This window comes from Choristoneura fumiferana, chromosome 21 (genome assembly GCF_025370935.1).
Source record: "Choristoneura fumiferana chromosome 21, NRCan_CFum_1, whole genome shotgun sequence".
In the NCBI taxonomy this organism is placed as follows: Eukaryota; Metazoa; Arthropoda; class Insecta; order Lepidoptera; family Tortricidae; genus Choristoneura; species Choristoneura fumiferana.
In genome coordinates, this window is record NC_133492.1 from 15,040,765 (window position 1) to 15,059,394 (window position 18,630).

The following is an 18,630-nucleotide window of genomic DNA, read 5'->3' on the forward strand; positions in this document are numbered from 1 at the left end:
AACCACTCTTTCGTTTGTTTCTTAGGACTTTGAGACAAGGTCGTTCACATCACGACGCGACTGTTCTAGCCTCATAATATATGTATCCCATTTTTTTAAAAGATATCTGTGTTGTACTGTAAAGTCAACGAAATTGAAGCACGTACCATGCAGGGCGGAACCTTTTCATAACCCAATTTTGCTATGATTTCTTTGGCAGATGGGATTTAAATATGACATTAGTGGTAGACTTAGATAATTAAAGAAGGTAGTAGAAGCTTCCACCCTAGTACGTGATTCAGCTTCCTTGACTGTACGTACATTTTTTTTACGACTGACAGCAATAGTGAGTATGTGGTGAGTATACTACTACTATACATGCTTAGGCCACTTGTAGACGTCCGTTGTTTTCACCGGACAACGGAACGTTTTTTTTTGCCGGACTTTCTTGTGGTGTTGTATGGTTTACACCTGTCCGGCGACTTATCCATACAACACGGCAAGCCCGGCAAAAAAACGGTCCGTTGTCCGGTGAAACAACGGACGTCTACAAGCGGCCATAGAGAGTTTACGCCTTGTTATATATATGGTTTAAGCTTCTAGAAGGTTTAAGATATTTCTTTTCTCAAAAGAGTTTGAGCGTCCTACCTGCTAATGTTACCCAACCTTTTCCTCTATCAATGACTCACTTCGAAAATAATTCGCAAACGTCAAACTGTTATCATCTCTATTGCGTCAAAATTGTGAAAGTGCAGATATGAACGAATTGCTGCAAAAGCATGGCTGTTCTAATGTATTCACCGTACCCGAGGGACTCAGAGAGCTCATGTCTGATATATCCAGAGAAGTAAGTTTATTAGTCTAAGCTTGTACATGGATCGAAGATACCTAGCATGTCTAAAGCCTCGGCTACAACTACACAGGACCAGCGATGCGGCTAATGTGTTCTCTGTTCATTGCGTGTACTGCTGGGTAACCATTGTGAAGCGGGCATCTCAGCCGCGCAGTGAAGAGAGAAAAGGCTGACCGGACTATCGATGGCACGTTGTCGTAGTAGTAGTAGTTAGAGTGGGATTCTAAGGAAGGGAAGCGGAGCTAGAGAAGAGCAGAAAAATGCTGAATCTGACCAAACTCAAAATTCACATGCACTTTTTTAAGATAAATCGGACCCATCCCCATAATTCCACGGAAACAGGATGTACGCATATAAAATCCCGAAATGTCAGCCTCGAACACACACGTACACTATCAGTTTAGATACGTGATGTTCGTTAGTAAGTTTTTTTTAGGTAAAGTAATGCAACTGATTGACTGACAGATAACGCAGAACCTAAACCACTGAAGCCAAACATTTAGCAGACTATCTTTGAGGATGATAATCGTATCGCCGTATAAACCAATAAACCATACTAGGGTTCAATGAGGCCCATCGTGATGACATCTACAAACGCTTTCGTCAGGTCCTCCGCGACCAACCCGAGAAGATATACCACTACATAGCAAACTACCTCTCCGTGCTCCTGATAACCCGGGAGCATGGCATCATGGCAGTAAACGTGCTGGACGACCTCTGCGACTGCCGGCAGTCCGTGTCTGAGCATCTGCTGCAGCTGGGCTTGGAGAGGTCTGAGGCTAAGACCGTGGCCGAGGTCATACAGGAGGAACTGCAGAATGTGGAGCCTGAAGAAGGGAAAGGTGAGATGAATCCAAAATCGAAATTGAAGCTGTTTATTAAAAAAATAATTATCCTAGACCAAAAGCCGTTAGTAAGCGCTGAAATTATGTCTATGTGTTAAGTTAATAATATAATAAACCGATGTAGGTTAGGTACATAATGAATGACGCGATATAATACAAATAGAACAAATAAACATGACACACTTGTAATCACAATCGTTTTCACCACTTCTTTCTATCACATGGTGAAAGACAAAGGCGGAAAGAGATAGTGAATGCGATCGCGAACGTCAGCTCGTCGAAGCCTAGTTTAGACTTGCAAGAAAAATTGTGCAAGTTGCATTACATTGCGGCGCTCGATTGACCACTACAAACTCGTTGGCTTTACGGCCTCGCAATGTAATGCAACTTGCACGATTTTACTTGCAAGTCTAAACTCGGCTTTAAACAATACGGCCTCTTAATGAAACGTTAACTACCCGAACTAATTTAATTCTTATGCATAACTTAAGTGCCTAAACTTAAATACTAAAGTAGCCTATATCTCGAATGAAATCGAAAGAATCGAAAAATATTATGTTTCAAATAGGCTGCTAAAGGTTCTTTTTAGGGTTCCGTAGCCAAAATGGCAAAAACGGAACCCTTATAGTTTCGCCATGTCTGTCTGTCTGTCCGTCCGCGGCTTTGCTCAGGGACTATCAGTGCTAGAAAGCTGTAATTTTGCAAGAATGTATATGTAAACTATGCCGACAAAATGGTACAATAAAAAATCCAAAAACAATTTTTTTAGAGTACCTCCCATAGACGTAAAGTGGGGGTGTTTTTTTTTCTCATCTAATCTTGTAGTGTGGGGTATCGTTGGATAGGTCTCTTAAAACCATTAGGGGTTGCTGGAACGATTTTTCGATTCAGTGATTCGTTTGCAAAATATTCAACTTTAAAGTGCAAATTTTCATTAAAATCGATCGTCCCCCCCCCTCTAAAGTCTAAACCGGTGTGTGGAAAAATTTGAAATTTTCAGGATGGTAGTAAGTATATCAAACTTACAAGAAAAACTATAACGGTTAAGTTTTCTTCTTAAGTTTGAATGAATTATTAGTAAGTAGTAGTTTAAGAGTAAATAGCAGCCTAAGGTATAAAATATACCTAAACTTGAAATATTCCGTACAAAATACGAAATCCTTAGAGAAATATTACGTAATGGCTCCGGAACCCTATTTCGGGCGTGTCCGACACGCTCTTGGCCGGTTTTTTGCTTATGCCTTCTATCGTGCAAAGAAACTGAGCATAGCTCTCTCATAGCTTATAGTACTTGAGCACAATGTACCTACTTATATACGTGTACAAGCAAAGCGACATTCTTGGCCTTGGCCTTTTATTTCCACGCTGTTTTATTTTGATACGATTACAACGCATTTTGCCCATATATGCGTTAGGCTGCATAACCAACAGAGTTGTCGATGTAGCCACAGAATGAATAATAGAAATGTCACGTAAGCTAAAAACACGAGTCACTTCAAGGTAAAAAGCTATCCAGACTGAATATTTAATACTATAGCGAAAGCACCAATCGATTTAACTGGTCAAAAACCGGCCTAGAGCGAGTCGGACACGCCCGAAATAGGGTTCCGTAGCCATTACGAAAAAATTAAGTAATATTTCTCTAAGGATTTCGTATTTTATACGGAATCTTCCATAGTTTAGGTATATTTTATACCTTAGGCTGCTATTTACTCTTAAACTACTAATAATTGTCAAGCAAACTTAACCGTTATAGTTTTCCTTGAAATAATTTGATATACTTACTACCATCCTGAATTTTTTCAAATTTTTCCACTCACCGGTTTAGATTTTAGAAGGGGAGGACGAAAAAAGCAAACCCCTAATGGTTTTAAAAGACCTATCCAACGATACCCCACACTATAGGGTTGGATGACAAAAAAATCACCCCCACTTTACGTCTATGGGGGGGAGGTACCCTAAAAAATTTTTTTTAATTTTTTATTGTACTATTTTGTCGACATAGTTTACATACCTATACAAATATCCGCGCAAAACTACAGCTTTCTAGCATTGATAGTCCCTGAGCAAAGCCGCGGACGGACGGACAGACAGACAGACAGACATGGCGAAACTGTAAGGGTTCCGTTTTTGCCATTTTGGCTCCGGAACCCTAAAAATGGGTTATTATAGAGGGCTCGCTTTAAAAAGCATTGCCTTTTACTGTTGAGTATTCATCATTTAGTAAAAGATGTATTACTTACTTACTTTTTTCACTCGCGTATTATACGCGCGAGAAGATGTATTACTTACTTTTTTCACTAACGTATCCTCAACGTCTCTCGTACAAATTCCTTGCTCGCGTCTCTTACACACCTCAGCCATAACTACAAAAAACTTCACTCCTTCCTTAGCTACGCTGAGTGTCGCTAGGAAAATCAAGTACCTACCCAAATACCCAATCCAGTGGATTAGCTTCTCCACCAGCTTTGGTGGATACGCAGCCTTAGCCTTAAGATAATACTCCTACGCATAGTGCTTTAGTATGCAAACCAGTTCAGTCCCTTTGGTTTTAGTTACCTACAGCTTTAGTGTTAACAATCCTTTTGGGCCATCCTTGACTACCGTCACACCAATTTTGATTATTCGAAAGACTTCTCCCCTACTTGTCACACTTATCACTATGAAAATCGCAATGTTTTTTTACAAGCTTTTATTTAGTTTCACCTGTCCCGTCCCGTTGTCTGTCTGTAATCAAATCTTGCAAATTGAATTTGACCTACTTCGAGTACTCGTAGTCAGATTGTAGTAAATATGGTCATAATACAATAATCTGGTAGTGATATACTGGTGGTCCAGCCATGGTTAATAGCATCAACTTGAAATTTGTTACCTACGGAAATGTAGTTTGAATTACAATACAATTACAGTCAACAAAAATTACAGTCAGCAAAAAAGCTTGTATTGAAAATTACATTTTTAACAAAAAAACTTATTTTGTTTTAAATTCAGTGTATCGTGTTAGTTGCCAGTATGAGTTTGTTATTGACAATCTTTTCTCTGTAGGTAATCTTGTCACGGTGCACATCATGACGACTTTTTACCTATTTGTAAAATCGTAAAATCATCATTCTAGAGAAAGTAAAAGAAATCCAGATTTTGAAGAAAATCCTGACAAGATGCGTGATGGACGAGGAAAAGACTGCCAAGGTGACTCAGGTGGCCAGAAACGCCTACCGCGACTACTGGTACAGGAAGCAACTACTGCAAGAGGTTAAACATTCACTAATATTTAGAGCTAGACAGAGGGAAAAACATTTATTAACACACTAGCTGTTGCCCGCAACTCCGTCCGTATTATTATTTACGATTATTCTAAGACCGATTATTATTTTTATCTTTTCTATTTCACAATATTTTAGTAAAAAGGCTTTTCTTTTTCTTCAGTCACTCAAAGAAACTGAAGAGCCATGGGAAGTCGCAGCTCAGCGAACTCTCAACATCTACAAGAGAACAAAACCGTCATTTGATGAACTGACGAGGGCCACGCAAAAAATACAGGTAACTCTATCAAACAGAACATCATATTAAACACTTAGGTATAAAAACCAGCCAAAATGCGAGTCCAACCCGTGCACCGTTTGTTTCGTACAGTTCCCAAAAATCAAACTGTCTACCTAGTTCAAGTGTACACTTAACTACAAGGACATCCATACCAAAGTTACAGAAATATACACATATGTGTACACGCCCTTAAAGCATTAAGTATGCATAAAGTCGTGTATACATATTTTTGTAACTTTGGCCGTATAGATATTTTTTAGTTGGCTGTAACCTATTTTTGTAATCCGCTCACGCGGAGCTCCTAATTTTGTGTAGTTTTGGCCCTTCGGGCCGAAGCAAACTTAACATAACCTATAGGTATTTATAAACCTACCTACTCATGTACTAATTCAAAAACGACATATTTAATGAGCTCAATCGTGTTCTATCTAATTTCGATTTGATAGTAATACATGTATTTACAGCATTTAGTTTATACCAGTACAATTTAGCAGTAAGTCCAAATGTCAGTAGTGAGTAAGTAGTGCAACCATTGTTGATTTAAATAAAGATATTTTCATTTTCATTTATTTGTTTCTGTCAATTCTGATTGGGAAAAAACGCTACTGTGAAAATAAGCTTTAGTAAAAAAGCATTTGGAAAAAAAGGATTTGGGAAAAAACGCGAATGGAAATTTTGCTACTACGAGTAGGAAATAACGATTTTGGGAAAATGATTTTCCAACACGCTTTAATATCGTTTAGAGATTGTAAAATCCGTTCCGATCCGATGCACGAGCCGTTTGGTGGAAATTAGCTTTAAGTTCATAAAATGCAACCGTAAACAATACGGTTCTTGTATCGGACCTTTACCAGGTACCTATACCTTCAGGTAAACTGACAACTAACCTTTAAACTTTGAAATTGTTCGTAGGCGGCATACAGAGGATACTACGTGCGCAGAAACATGCTGCGCCACCTTAAGACGAAGTCTGGCCCGAAACTGGAGCTGCCAGGCCCGCCCGTTGATGTTGCTGACTCTAGGGAAATAGACTTGGGCCGAGTCATTGTATGTTGTTTTCTGACTTTTTTGCTTACCTAGCTTGCCTCATTAGAAAATTGGAATAGGTAGGTCACTTCGACGCATTCAGTGCGGACAAAGCATAAAAGTGTTTTCGGGACGAGTGCCACTATAATAATATCACAGCACATGTGCGGCTGCGGCACCTATGGATTTTAATTAAATTAGTATACCTACCTACTCTTCTTTGTTTATTTTATTAGGAATAGGTAGGTACTTAATGTTAACCAAAATTTTTATTGCTAGCAAAAGATGCAAACTTGTGCTAGGTGAAAATGTCAAACCGATTGCTGATTCTTTATATACAGAATAGTATCACAGCCCAGAACCACAACTATAAATTTATCATTGAGTAAATCCAAATTGTCGCGCGTTGCTTTTACCTTTGCAGGATATTGGTAGACCAGTTTTTGATGCTTTTATTAATTTCCAGGATATTAAAGTGAAAGATGACAACGTAGGCGTTATGTTTGACACGAATGTCAGCGACAATCTTGGTCTCCCCTACGACCCAATGCGTACTATCACGCACGTTGAGAAGTTCTTTGCTGGCCAGCCACACTCTGCTAAGAGTTCTGAATTCGGCAAGAGTAGCCAAGCTGCCAGTAAGGAAGGTACTTATCGTCATTCAACTTTGTTTCATAAACATCTGTATTTCGTCACTACTTTGAAATAATCTCGTATCTAAAACCAATATGTCAACAAAATTGAAATTCTACACAATGTTCATAAAATGTTTTCCACTCAGAAAAATTATCTATTTTGAGGTACGAGTTTTTTTTAAAGTAGTGACGATTTCTGGCGTATTTTTGTGAAAAGTGATTGAATGATGAGATGGAGCTGCTAGAAATCATTTTACAATAAAATTACGTATCAAGTTTCTTAACATAACACTGACCTGTCCCTATATTTCTTATAGCGTAGCGTAGATACACAACACAACGAGCAAATTGATAACCTTGAAGGCGTTTAAAAAGTACTCAGACGTTCCAAATTTACTTTTCGTGACTCTATACAATGCCAACTTTATAGACAAAAGTGGACGGTTAGTCTAAGTACTTACTTTCAAACAGCGAACCATACCAACGTTCGTGTAACAATGTTTTACTTAAGTATATTTAGAGGTAGGTGGTAGAATAAAGTAGGCAAAAAGAAATAAACTATTTATCAGTACCACCATCTTAAAGCAATAAGACTAAACTAACAATAAGACTTAATTACATGGTTACAAGAAGAGCCTCCACTGAGTATGTGTTACGCGTTATGTGCAGCGACGCTATTTTTCTGTGACGCTTTAACCAATTAAAATAACATGGATTAATATTGGTGCACCCTTGTCTATGCCACAATAGTCTCTCACCAGGCATACCACGCCTGGGGACCGATAATTAAGATCAAGGGGAAGCACTAAAACTGCGCGTCTACCAAAGATGTGCGAGAATGTGTTTTTCATGAACCAATAGAAACGCTTCATTTACCTATCCTCGCACAGCACATCTCTGGTTGAAACAGCTGAGGGAGCGACGCTATGTTGAGGCACTTGTCCCACCGCCGACGATGAGCGAGAAGCGAGTAACTACAAACGAGTGGGCGAGCAGTGAAAAGCGAGTGTTCGAGCACGACGGGCGATTACTCGCTCCACTCGCTCGAGCCGAGTATTGCTGAGCTAGTTTTATAGCTCAGCGAGTTTTATAGCTCTTGTCGCTGCGACAAAAGATGTAAGAGCGAGTTCTCGCCGGCAGTGTGAACCGCCAGCGATCAACTATTAATATATATGCCTCTTTTACTCACGCAGGAACTTATATCTTTTGTTCGTTTCTTGAGCGAGAAAATAGTCGATAGATAGTGAGACAACTGCCTAATGAAGCGTTTCTGTTGGTTTATGAAAAACACATTCCTCGGAACACTTCCTCGAACATCTGTGGTGGAAACGGAGGCTCAGTTACCCAAGTATGTTAGCAGAACCGACCAGCCGCCAAAGCCGACTGCCCAGCGAGCTGCCCAGCCGCAGCAGCGTCGCACCGCGCAGCCGCATGCCGAGCCAGGCCGACCCGGACTCGCGCCAGAGCCGGCTGCCCAGCCAGATACCGTCGGGAGCGCAGTCGCTCAAGTTTGCTACTGTAAGTTTATGAGATCAGTTGCAGTTTACTGAGAACGGATTCAGGGAGAAGTCTTGCGGGTCTAGAACAACAGTTGGATATTTATATTTTTGTAAACTCATTGATTTTAATAAAATTAATCCTTCTCCGGCAAAAGAGAAGCGATTTTGTTATTTGAATAATGTTGTGCTTCATTTGCGAAAAAATAAATAGAATTTGACCAATGGACCACCTCCCGGCTATAAGCTAGTTCCTTACAGTTAACACTCGCAATCGTTTACCAGCCAGGCAGCAGCTAAGGCTCTTCCCCAGTTTGAGCAACATTTAAAAAATTATAATGTCTCGTACTAATCGGTCAAAGGTTATACAAGGTGTCTTCAAATTGTTCTTCAAAATACGTGTATGGGTGTTGGAAGGATTGATCACTGTTCAAAATGTACTGCCTCAAAGGCGTGACTACACTTTGAATAGAAAAAATCCGATAGGAAAACCTTTGTGAAATGTAACCCATAATCCTACTGAAAAAACTACACTTAAATTTAAAAAAAATTTTTTTTTTAGCTTCATGGCCAGTTCAGCTCTTGTGCTTTTAATGAAACCCTATGTTATTTTCATAGCCACCCTCTATTTATAATTTTGATTACACCATTCTTTTACTTACAGGAACCAGAAATTTTGGGAAGCGAAGAATACGAAGACACCGTTCAAGAGGCGCAAGGACTTCAACCGGCCCAGGATTCTGAACCGGTCTCAGATACACCAGGGGACGCAGCTGAAGTCCCTGAAGACTTAACTGGTAAACATAAAAATCATAAACTGACCACCTGATTGCAATTGAATTTTGTGAAGGTTATAATATCGATGAAATTTCTGAGATCAAAGATAGATATGCAATTCAGAACGATATAGTTTATGATAATTTGACACAACGATTCGAATACCTACGATCTGAGAATATTTTGACTTTCTCAGAAACTCAAAATGTTTAGTCTTAGGCCAAACACTGTTGATATTTATAATACATTTTAAGTACAAGGTCATTCTTATTTTCATTCTTTTGAGTAGTAGCAAAATCATAACAAACCAGTATACGGATACTATGAAGATGACTGACGATCTTAAGTTTAATAATAATGTCTTCGTCCTTTGGTCCAAATTATTTAACGGTAGTCGCTAAGACTAAGCAAGCATGTATAATTTGCGCTCACAGTAAACGTAAATTCGAAATTTCCTTGATGTCGTTTTAAATAGCGATAAAATTAAATATCAAATTAAAATTATCGTTGTTTGTAAAAACAGAACGCTCTGAAGGTGATGGAACTAGCGCTCCCATATCGTCAACCGCTGATACTGCACCAGACACCACAGATGCTACAGATGTGGAAGACGCCTTGAACACTACTGGTGAAACGGAAGGACCTTAGAATACAGAGCAAATTTATTCATAGTATTCTGTTTATTTTGTTTAGCTTTTCTGTATTGTGAGGGAAGAGGGACAAGGTAAAGGAAGGAAGTTACATTTTAACGAAATATCAAAGAATGAAAATGATTCTTCTTTTCAATCTGGGATGTGCTCTGCGGAACATGATCATCATTTATTAGTTGTAATTTGTCGGTGGAGTAATTGCCGCTTGTCCCTTACTTCGGTCTGTTTATTTATTTGTTTGACCTTTAGTAACTAGCCAACGTTATCCTTAACTCCACTGCCGAAATTAGGCCGGCCACAGACATCATTTTCTATTTAGTTTTACCTACGAGATTATAGAACAGAAAAAAAAACCGAATGACTAGAATGCAATACCTAGTCATACAAACCTACAGATCCGAGTCGGTAAGAGTGCCCAGTAAGAAAGCAATCTAGAGTACATATCTATCGCCCGATTAGGACGTTCTGGCGCGTGCGTGTGATGATGATGATGATGTGTGAGGCCTGCCAGTTTCTCTTCTGAATCAGAATAGAATCAGTAGGTCTATGAACGGCTGTCGGCCGAAAAAAGAAGGATTTGGTATTTTTATTTCGCAATTTGTTTAAGACATCTCATAGTTATAACCTACTAGATTGTTTGTTATATTATTACTGTCATTACTTTTGCTGTCATTAAATAATTATACACTAATAATGGAAGATTTATTACAAAAACAAGTCCACCACAGTTGCAAACTAGCTCTCCCAGAGGGACTCCAGGATCTGATGTCGGATATCTCTAGGGAGGTAAGATACCTATTGAAATTATTCGGTGGTCCGATCTTGTGCCAAGTTCATCGGTCTTACTAGCTATGCTGCTGCGGTGTGTGAACTGGCATGACAGTTATAGAAGAAGTCATAAAATCTGGCACAAGAGGTATGCTACCTTTACCCCCGTTTCACCATCCATTGATTAAATTAATTTGACGGATAAATGTGATGCCGTCTCTGTTTGTTTTGTTCGAATAGACGGAGATGGCATCACATTAATTATTCGTCGAATAAAATTAATCAATGGGTGGTGAAACAGCCCCTCAGTCTTCTGTATTGGCGACGCTTCAGTATCAGTAACCCCGTGATATTATGGTATTCTTTAAGGGCAGCGGTGATCACTTATCCACAGTAGTATGATTGTAAATAAGTAAGTAAATAAATGGAAAGTTATATAAATAAATAAAAAGAAAATATTATATAAAGTGACATTGAAATGGACAGTCTCGCCTCAGGTGTCAGTGCCAAGCCACTTTTTCAGCCTTTTCCTAAACGCGGCCACTTAGTCGTTAACCCTGTTAGTTAAATAAAAAAGAAGAAATCCTTTACATTTGATTTCCTACTTGCTTCTACTTGGAAAAGCTTGTAGTGCGGGCAAGGTGCGGGTAGATTCTCTTTCTATATAAATAAAACTATGTCCATGAAGCCCGGACTCTGAGGTAGAGCAACTGGAGCAGTCGCTCTAGGTGCCAGATGGCAAGACAAGAGACATCATTTTCCATTTTCCAATGCAAATTAAAAGTTTAATAACCTTTGTTGTGAGAGACGCAGAAGCGGTGTATTCTATCTCGCTCGGGTCTACTTAGATCAAGGGCTTCAGATAATCGAGATGCGCTTAACTGTCTCAGACCACAAAAAAACATGCAGTCTAATTCGTGCAATATACGAATGCATTATTTTTTATTTCGTTTTAAACGGAAACGTTTACATTCCAAGGTACTTCGAGCACAACCGCAAAACCTCCTACAATACATCACTGATCACCTCGCAGCGCTGTTAGTTGCGCGCGAGAACTTGTTCGTTGCTGCTCGAGTATGCGACGATGTGTGCAAGACTAGTTGCTACCCGGAATTGGAAGACGAATTGCGCGAAGTGGGGCTAACCGAGGAGGATGTCGAAAAAACTGTGGAAGTAGTGACGGATTTCTTTGAGAGCGGTGGAGGTTTGTTGAATGTCATAAGTTTTCTTTTTAAACTGACCAGCGATTGACCTGCATCTCACCTGATGGTTAATGAAGATGAGGTCGAAGATGTAGCTTACTGGTTCAGTAACAGCCTTTTTATTCTGACCTTGAATAGCACTAAATTTATTAATTTGGAAAACGCGATGGGACCGAAAAGTTTTGAAATGGAGACCGTGAATCGGTAAGCGCAGCGTAGGACGTTCACCAACGAGATGGAGGGATGACCTGTACCCTTAGAGTAAGTTTTCGGTTACAAAATACGTCTCGATCGCGTTCGCGTTAAAATCTCAATTGTATGGAAACACGAACAACGCCTCTAATGGATGGTTTGCAATGCTCGTGTTTCCATACAAATTGAGATTTTAACGCGAACGCGATCTAGACGTATTTTGTAATCGAAATTTTACACTAAGTGTAGGTACTGATTAAAACTGTTGGTTCACGGTAGACGCAGGTCGCTTCCAACCAAAGCAACTGGAGGTCTATGGGTGAAGCCTAAATCCAATAGTGGATGTCTTACGGCTGATATGATGATGATGATCTGGAAAACCGATGACGGAACGGATTCCATTCCTCAGCAGTTCTCTTTACGCATTTTTTGTTTGTATCAAATATTATTGCTCCGCGTAATGTATAATTTATTATGACTAAGTATAATATAATTAATGAATTACCGACTTCCAGTAAAAGAAACCAATTTGCTGTTGAAACTACTTAAGAAAACGGAGATAGACGAGACACAGCTCCCCGCTGTGATAGAAGCGGTGCGAAGCGCCTTCTTACGGCACCAAGTTAACAATACCGCTATATATGAGGTTAGTTCTTGCACGACGAGAAAATCGTACAAGTAGCATTACATTGCGGGGCTATGTACCTAATGCTTCTTGCACGGTTACTTAAGTTACTGCTTCTGATAGTGCAACATTTTTCAGAGTTAATCTTTTTGAAACTGCTATAACTGTGGCTGTGAAATGTTATGACACAACGTATAATCACGCCTAATAATGTTTTGGCTATTTGTCACAACGTAACTGGACGTCTATATCCCGTACAATAAAGTACCTAAGTACTAGTTACTTCAACTCGCCATATCACGTCAGTTAGTACTGTAAGGCCTGCCGTCGTCGATGGAGATTTTATTTTTGATTGAAATCTGCTGCTTGCTGGTGTCAACATTATTAATGCGAAAATAATTTTCATTTTACTGGCAGTCGTCGTCGACAGACAGCGACATGGACGAGTCGTTGATAGCTGCCAAGCACACCATCAAAATGTACAGAAAAACCAAGGAGCCTGGTGACAACTACAACAATGTTGTGGAGAAAATTCAGGTGGGGTTTTCCAATAGTTAGTTAATTCTGGCTAAGCTATTAAATCTGTATCTACCGTTTCATACCCCAAGAGGAAAAACGGAACCCTTACAGGATCGCTTGGTTGTCCGTCTGTTTGTTCGTCTGTCAAGTCACTAATAATTGTCAAGAAATCGTAGCCGTTATAATTTTCCGTGTAAATTTGATCTACTTACCTAACCTAACAGCTTAGATTTTAGAGGGGCGACGCTCGATTTTAATGAAAATTTGCACTTTGAAGTTGAATATTTCGCAAACAGATCACTGAATATAAAAATTGTAAAAGACCTATCCAACGAAACTCAACACTATAGAATTAGTCGAGAAAAAAACACCCCCACTTTACGTTTTTGGGAGGTACCCTAAAAATAATTTTTAATTTTTATTTTACCACTTTGCCGGCGTGACTGATATGTATAGGTGTTCATGCCAAATTACAGTTTTCTCGTACTAACGGTCTCTGAGCTTAGCCGCGGACGAACAGACAGACAGACAGACAGACGGACACACATGGCGAAACTATAAGGGTTCCTAGTTGACTACGGAACCCTAAAAAGTGACCCCACTGCGTACAATCGCGCACAGGGATTGTTGAGCCTCTCGCTACTGTTCATAAAGGGGCTTCTAAACGGGCTACATTTTCACTGCAATTTGTGGCCGGCCATTATTTGCATCTTGCTCTTGCGTACGGTGTTAGAGAAGAACGGCCGTAGTTTCCGGCCACAAATTGCAGTAAATTATGGCCCGTTCAGAAGCCCCTTAATTTAGCCGTGTTATACAAACTTAGTATTAAATATTATCATTACTTAGTATTACACCGCCAAATTTCAAACATTGGCAAGTGGCTCAACAATCCAGGTTTGTGACTGTACATTTTGCTTAGGAGAGGGACTCTGACACCGGATAACAATCTGTACGGAACCTTCCGTGCGCGACGCCGACTCGCACTTATTACACTTATATTATATTAAGTGAAATAATTCGTAACGGGAAAATCGTAAAGATAAATAAGTACAAAAATTGGGAAGTAAAGTATCTGAAGTTGTTAGTGTTGACGTAAGACCAAGTTTTGCGCTAACATATATCTATTTTATTTGTTTAGGCGGCATATCGAGCGTACAACGTCCGACGCAAATCTCAACGCCAGAGCCGAGAAAAAGCTGCGTCGGCGTCGCCATCCAAGAAAAAGACCAATACAGATGATAAAACTTTACACTTCGAAAACAAGGTACATCTGATACTATGACAAATCAAATGACATCAGTAAGACTGATGTAAAGCACCAATTATGTATTAAGACGATTTTTGCCTGTTTGCCCTATGTAAGAAAAGTAAGAGTCGGCCTCCCCCTCCCCTTGTTTTATTTACTTACTACATAACAATCTAAAGGAAGAAAGGAATGTAAATTTGGTCCATTTAAGTCTTTATTTTCAAAAACAAATTTTTCTTGCGTTTAGAATAAGAAAATAAATATTTGTTTGTTTATTACTTATAGATAATTTTTGACAATAATGGACTTTGCTTTTACTTTACGCATTTTTGCAATCTTACGTACTATCAAAACTTTCTTCTACCCCCTTAAAAGAAAAAATAAGACAAGGTCGACCTCTAAATCGTCTTACGTAATAAATGAATGGCTCCTAACTGTCATGGTAACTAATTATTGATTTAAGATGAATATCATTATTTTCTTATCAACAGAAAGTTGAATTGTTGTTCCAAGAAACGCCGAGGTCCAAAAGATGTAAGTTAGCCTTTTTATGTTCTTTTCGTGACCTTTCGCATCATTATTGCCCGAAATAAACAGTTTAATATTAATATATTAGTATTATTATTATACCTTTCGTGAAAAAATACCTAATTATTGTTGAAAACTGCGTTAAATAGCGACATATATAAATACAGACATGCGGCGAGAAGTGATTTACATACTATGTAAGTGCTTCCGCTAGCTGACGCGGACTTCGCCGCGTGCGCACGCTCGCGGATTGGGACCGCATTAAAATCCGTCGCACGTGCCCGCGCCAGTTATCGCTGTTCATACAATTTCTTATTAGACGGGCGTCCATTCCGGGTAATCCGCGTCAGCTAGCGGAGGCACTAAGGAAGCCAAAGATGACATAAAACTTTTTTCGTTTGGAATATCGAACTAGCGTACCTTCGTACTGAAATATTTGTCAATCACCCTTAAAAACTTGAAAATCTTTTACGAGTAAGAACGTTCAATTACAATTACATTAAAATTTACTGAATGTAAGTACTAAGGTTCTATCCATAGGTTCAAGTAAAGCCTCTTCGGTCTCCCTCGCCGGATCGTTCGTCCCACTTCCGTCCTACAAGCCGTACTCCATCGATGAAATATTCAGCGATGTCGACGAAGTGTCCGAGAAAGAGAAAGAGCATACCAGCGTCGACTACACTCAACACTGGAACAGTGCCCCGGCGTGGAATGTAAGTTTTTTAATAATCTAATAAAGGGGTTTCTAGAATTTATCAGGCGCAGCTACAGGCCCAGTATTCCGTTAAGGCACTTGCAAATAAGGAACCTAGCTAATTAAATATGATAGCAAAAGAGTGGTGCCGTAATAACAAGAGCAGGAGTTAAAACAAGCCCCACGTGGCGTCTTTAGGCACATGAAAAAATCTAATGGAGTTAAAACACCCTAGTTCACTACAAGAGAAATTTCTCTCCAGGCGGATGTATTGCGTTTCATTGATAACAAATAAGTAGATTCTTCAGTTCAGCAACAGTTCCCCTACATAGGTGAAAAAGCGGTTAACAGTTAAGAAACAGTAGGATAACAAGTGGACGACCCAACTTGAATTTTTGACCCAAGCCTATTAAGCTGCTTTGGTATGCTCTTCATCAAAATTGTGCAATAAAAACAGTACATGCGGTTGCAAACAAATTCGAAGTCACTCAAGCGTCATTTGTCACAAGCATTTTCAGAAACGAGCATTTGGCGCATTTTCTATCTCAAAGGCATTTGTGCATTCGGGATTTTTTAACTTACAGTCTCAGCCGGCACATGCTTGCAGTAGTTCGAAAGCACGTGTGCAATTCCTACACACAGATAGCGCCACACGCCGGGAATCATCTAACGATATTGAAAATGACGAAGATTGTAACTGTTAAACTGATTTTGAACTGTATCATACTGACAAAGTTCAATGAATTTTGATACTCAATATTTTATACACATTTTGATAATAATATATTTTGATACTTATTTTTATTGTATGCACTTGCATGTTTTATAGATGATGTTTACTTTTGGTATATGTATACATTCAGACATATTGTCAGACGGAACTTTGAAGAATATACACTTGCAATTATGAAATGCATTTTAATTTTGAACTATCATAAATTCAGTTCATAATAACCTAAATAATCACCCTGTGTCCAATTTATACCTTCACAGAAACTATTACTATTAAATTTCTTTTGATTAACTATCACTAATAACCAAAACATGCGCAGTAAAAGTGGTTAAATTTACCTTTAGTAACAAAAATCTTACTTTGGTAATTATTCAGCAGGAAGCAAGAAACGAACAAAAAGATACATCGATGAAAAAGAAAAATATTAGTTTCCATGACCTTCCACAAATAATGAATAAGGACACCAAAGAGGATGATGAGGAGATACCAGAAGAAATAGAAGAAGCGGATGAAGAATTTGACCAAGTTGACGAGGAGTTGATACAAGAACAAATGATAAAGAACCATATTATGTCACCCTATTATAGTACTAAGGCAATGGTAGACAAAAATGAAGCTAAAAACAAAAACTTTAGTGATATAATCCAAAAAGTGCTGGATAATGATCAACTGATATGTACAAAAACCATAAATGAAAATTATACCAAGTCAATGGAAGAAAATACTGAAGCTTTAAATCAAGACAGTAAAGATATCTTATACAAAAAATTGAGGAACAAAGAAGTGCCACCATTACCAACCATTAAAAAACCTGCCACTAAACAGCAGGAAGAAAATACTCAAGATTTAAATGGAGATTATGATGGCATCGTTGACGAAGAATTTCAATTCGAAACATACATTAACGAAACGAATATCGCTAGAGTTGTCACCGCGCCTAACGATAAAAATAATGAGCAAAGAATCGGAAATGATAGTGACATAATCGGCGAAGAATTGACATACGAGCCAATAACAGAACAGATGGTCAAAGAAGAGGCAATGCAGACCCGTGATAGCACAGAACTGATAGCAAAAAAATATGAAGCACAAAATATAGACGGTGATGAGAACGTCATTGTAGAATTAATAAACGAACCAGTGATAGTGGATAGTATAGTAGACGAAGAGCTGATATGGTATGGTGATGGTTGCGACCTGATGAAAGAAGATTCTGAATGTGAAAGCAGGGATGGCGACAACATTGTAGATTTTTTTGGTAAAGAGTCCGCAGCAGCTAGTTTTACTGATTTAGCCTAGTGACTTCACACGATTGTTGGGTTCTACTTTGCACTATAATCTGATTTTACAGTGTATTTTATGTTTAAATTTTAATCTTGTAGTTAATTTTAGTTTCGATAATTGCACTTTGCCGTTGTTGTTATTCTTATTAATATTATATTATGTACTTTACTAAGTCAGAAATAAAATACGTTATTATTATATTATATATTGTTTTATTGTGTATAGGTACTTTTATAAAACAGACTACATCTAATCGGAAGAGAAAATTAAATAATAATATCTTTATATTTTTGGTCACTAATATACATGAATATATTTATATAGCTTAACAAAAAATATATAGGTAGTAATATGTGTTGGTCAAACAGTGCGTTTAATACTTTATTTTATAAAATAAATGCCTTGACTTCGTATGTAAATCTCATCAATATTTTATCAGCATCGATTTATAACAAACTTAAAATTAACAAATTAACAACATTTTTAACAATAATATACACAAAAGATAAGGAAATTTAATTAATTCTAGAAGAAAACTATACACAAAAGAAAAACACTGGGACATTTAGTGTTATTATTGTAAATTCATTATAGTAGTTTATGTGACTGTTACATAATGAGGAGCATTAAAATAGGTATGTGGGTTTATGAGATGAGCCAGCAGGCTAGTTAGTTTCATAATAAATAATATCGCATGGGTTTTAATGCTTAAATTATGCACAGTTACATTCACTGGCATATCTTCGCACATATTTTATAATATACAAATAATCTTTAGGCAAATAAAAACTTATCTGACGCATTTTATTTTTATTTAGAGAGCATTAAAATAGGTATGTGGGTCTGTGAGACGAGCCAGCAGGCTAGTTAGTTTCATAATAAATAATATCGCATGGGTTTTTAATGCTTAAATTATGCACAGTTATATTCACTGGCTAATCTTCGCACATATTTTATAATATACAAATAATCTTTAGGCAAATAAAAACTTATCTGACGCATTTTATTTTTATTTAGAGAAGTGGTAGTAAAACC

General features: G+C 38.2%; 2 protein-coding genes across 3 annotated transcripts; both read left to right on the forward strand.

The window, feature by feature from the left end:
* The first annotated feature begins 500 nt into the window (after window positions 1–500).
* Window positions 501–9,816, forward strand: LOC141440027 (uncharacterized). 2 transcript variants are annotated; one of them, XM_074104483.1, is made up of 9 exons: window positions 501–826; window positions 1,440–1,674; window positions 4,793–4,929; window positions 5,104–5,217; window positions 6,133–6,267; window positions 6,713–6,893; window positions 8,239–8,399; window positions 9,042–9,174; window positions 9,678–9,816. In XM_074104483.1, exons 1-9 carry the CDS (start codon window positions 737–739, stop codon window positions 9,800–9,802), a joined length of 1,311 nt encoding a protein of 436 aa, XP_073960584.1. In that variant the 5' UTR covers window positions 501–736; the 3' UTR covers window positions 9,803–9,816. The 2 variants fall into 2 exon arrangements, with proteins under 2 accessions (XP_073960584.1, XP_073960585.1); XM_074104484.1 differs by having other exon boundaries at window positions 8,242–8,399.
* Window positions 9,817–10,480: 664 nt separating this feature from the next.
* Window positions 10,481–17,718, forward strand: LOC141440025 (uncharacterized). Its single transcript, XM_074104482.1, has 8 exons — window positions 10,481–10,590; window positions 11,551–11,776; window positions 12,482–12,612; window positions 13,009–13,128; window positions 14,249–14,374; window positions 14,848–14,890; window positions 15,425–15,597; window positions 16,687–17,718. Exons 1-8 carry the CDS (start codon window positions 10,498–10,500, stop codon window positions 17,608–17,610), a joined length of 1,836 nt encoding a protein of 611 aa, XP_073960583.1. The 5' UTR covers window positions 10,481–10,497; the 3' UTR covers window positions 17,611–17,718.
* The last annotated feature ends 912 nt before the right edge of the window (window positions 17,719–18,630 follow it).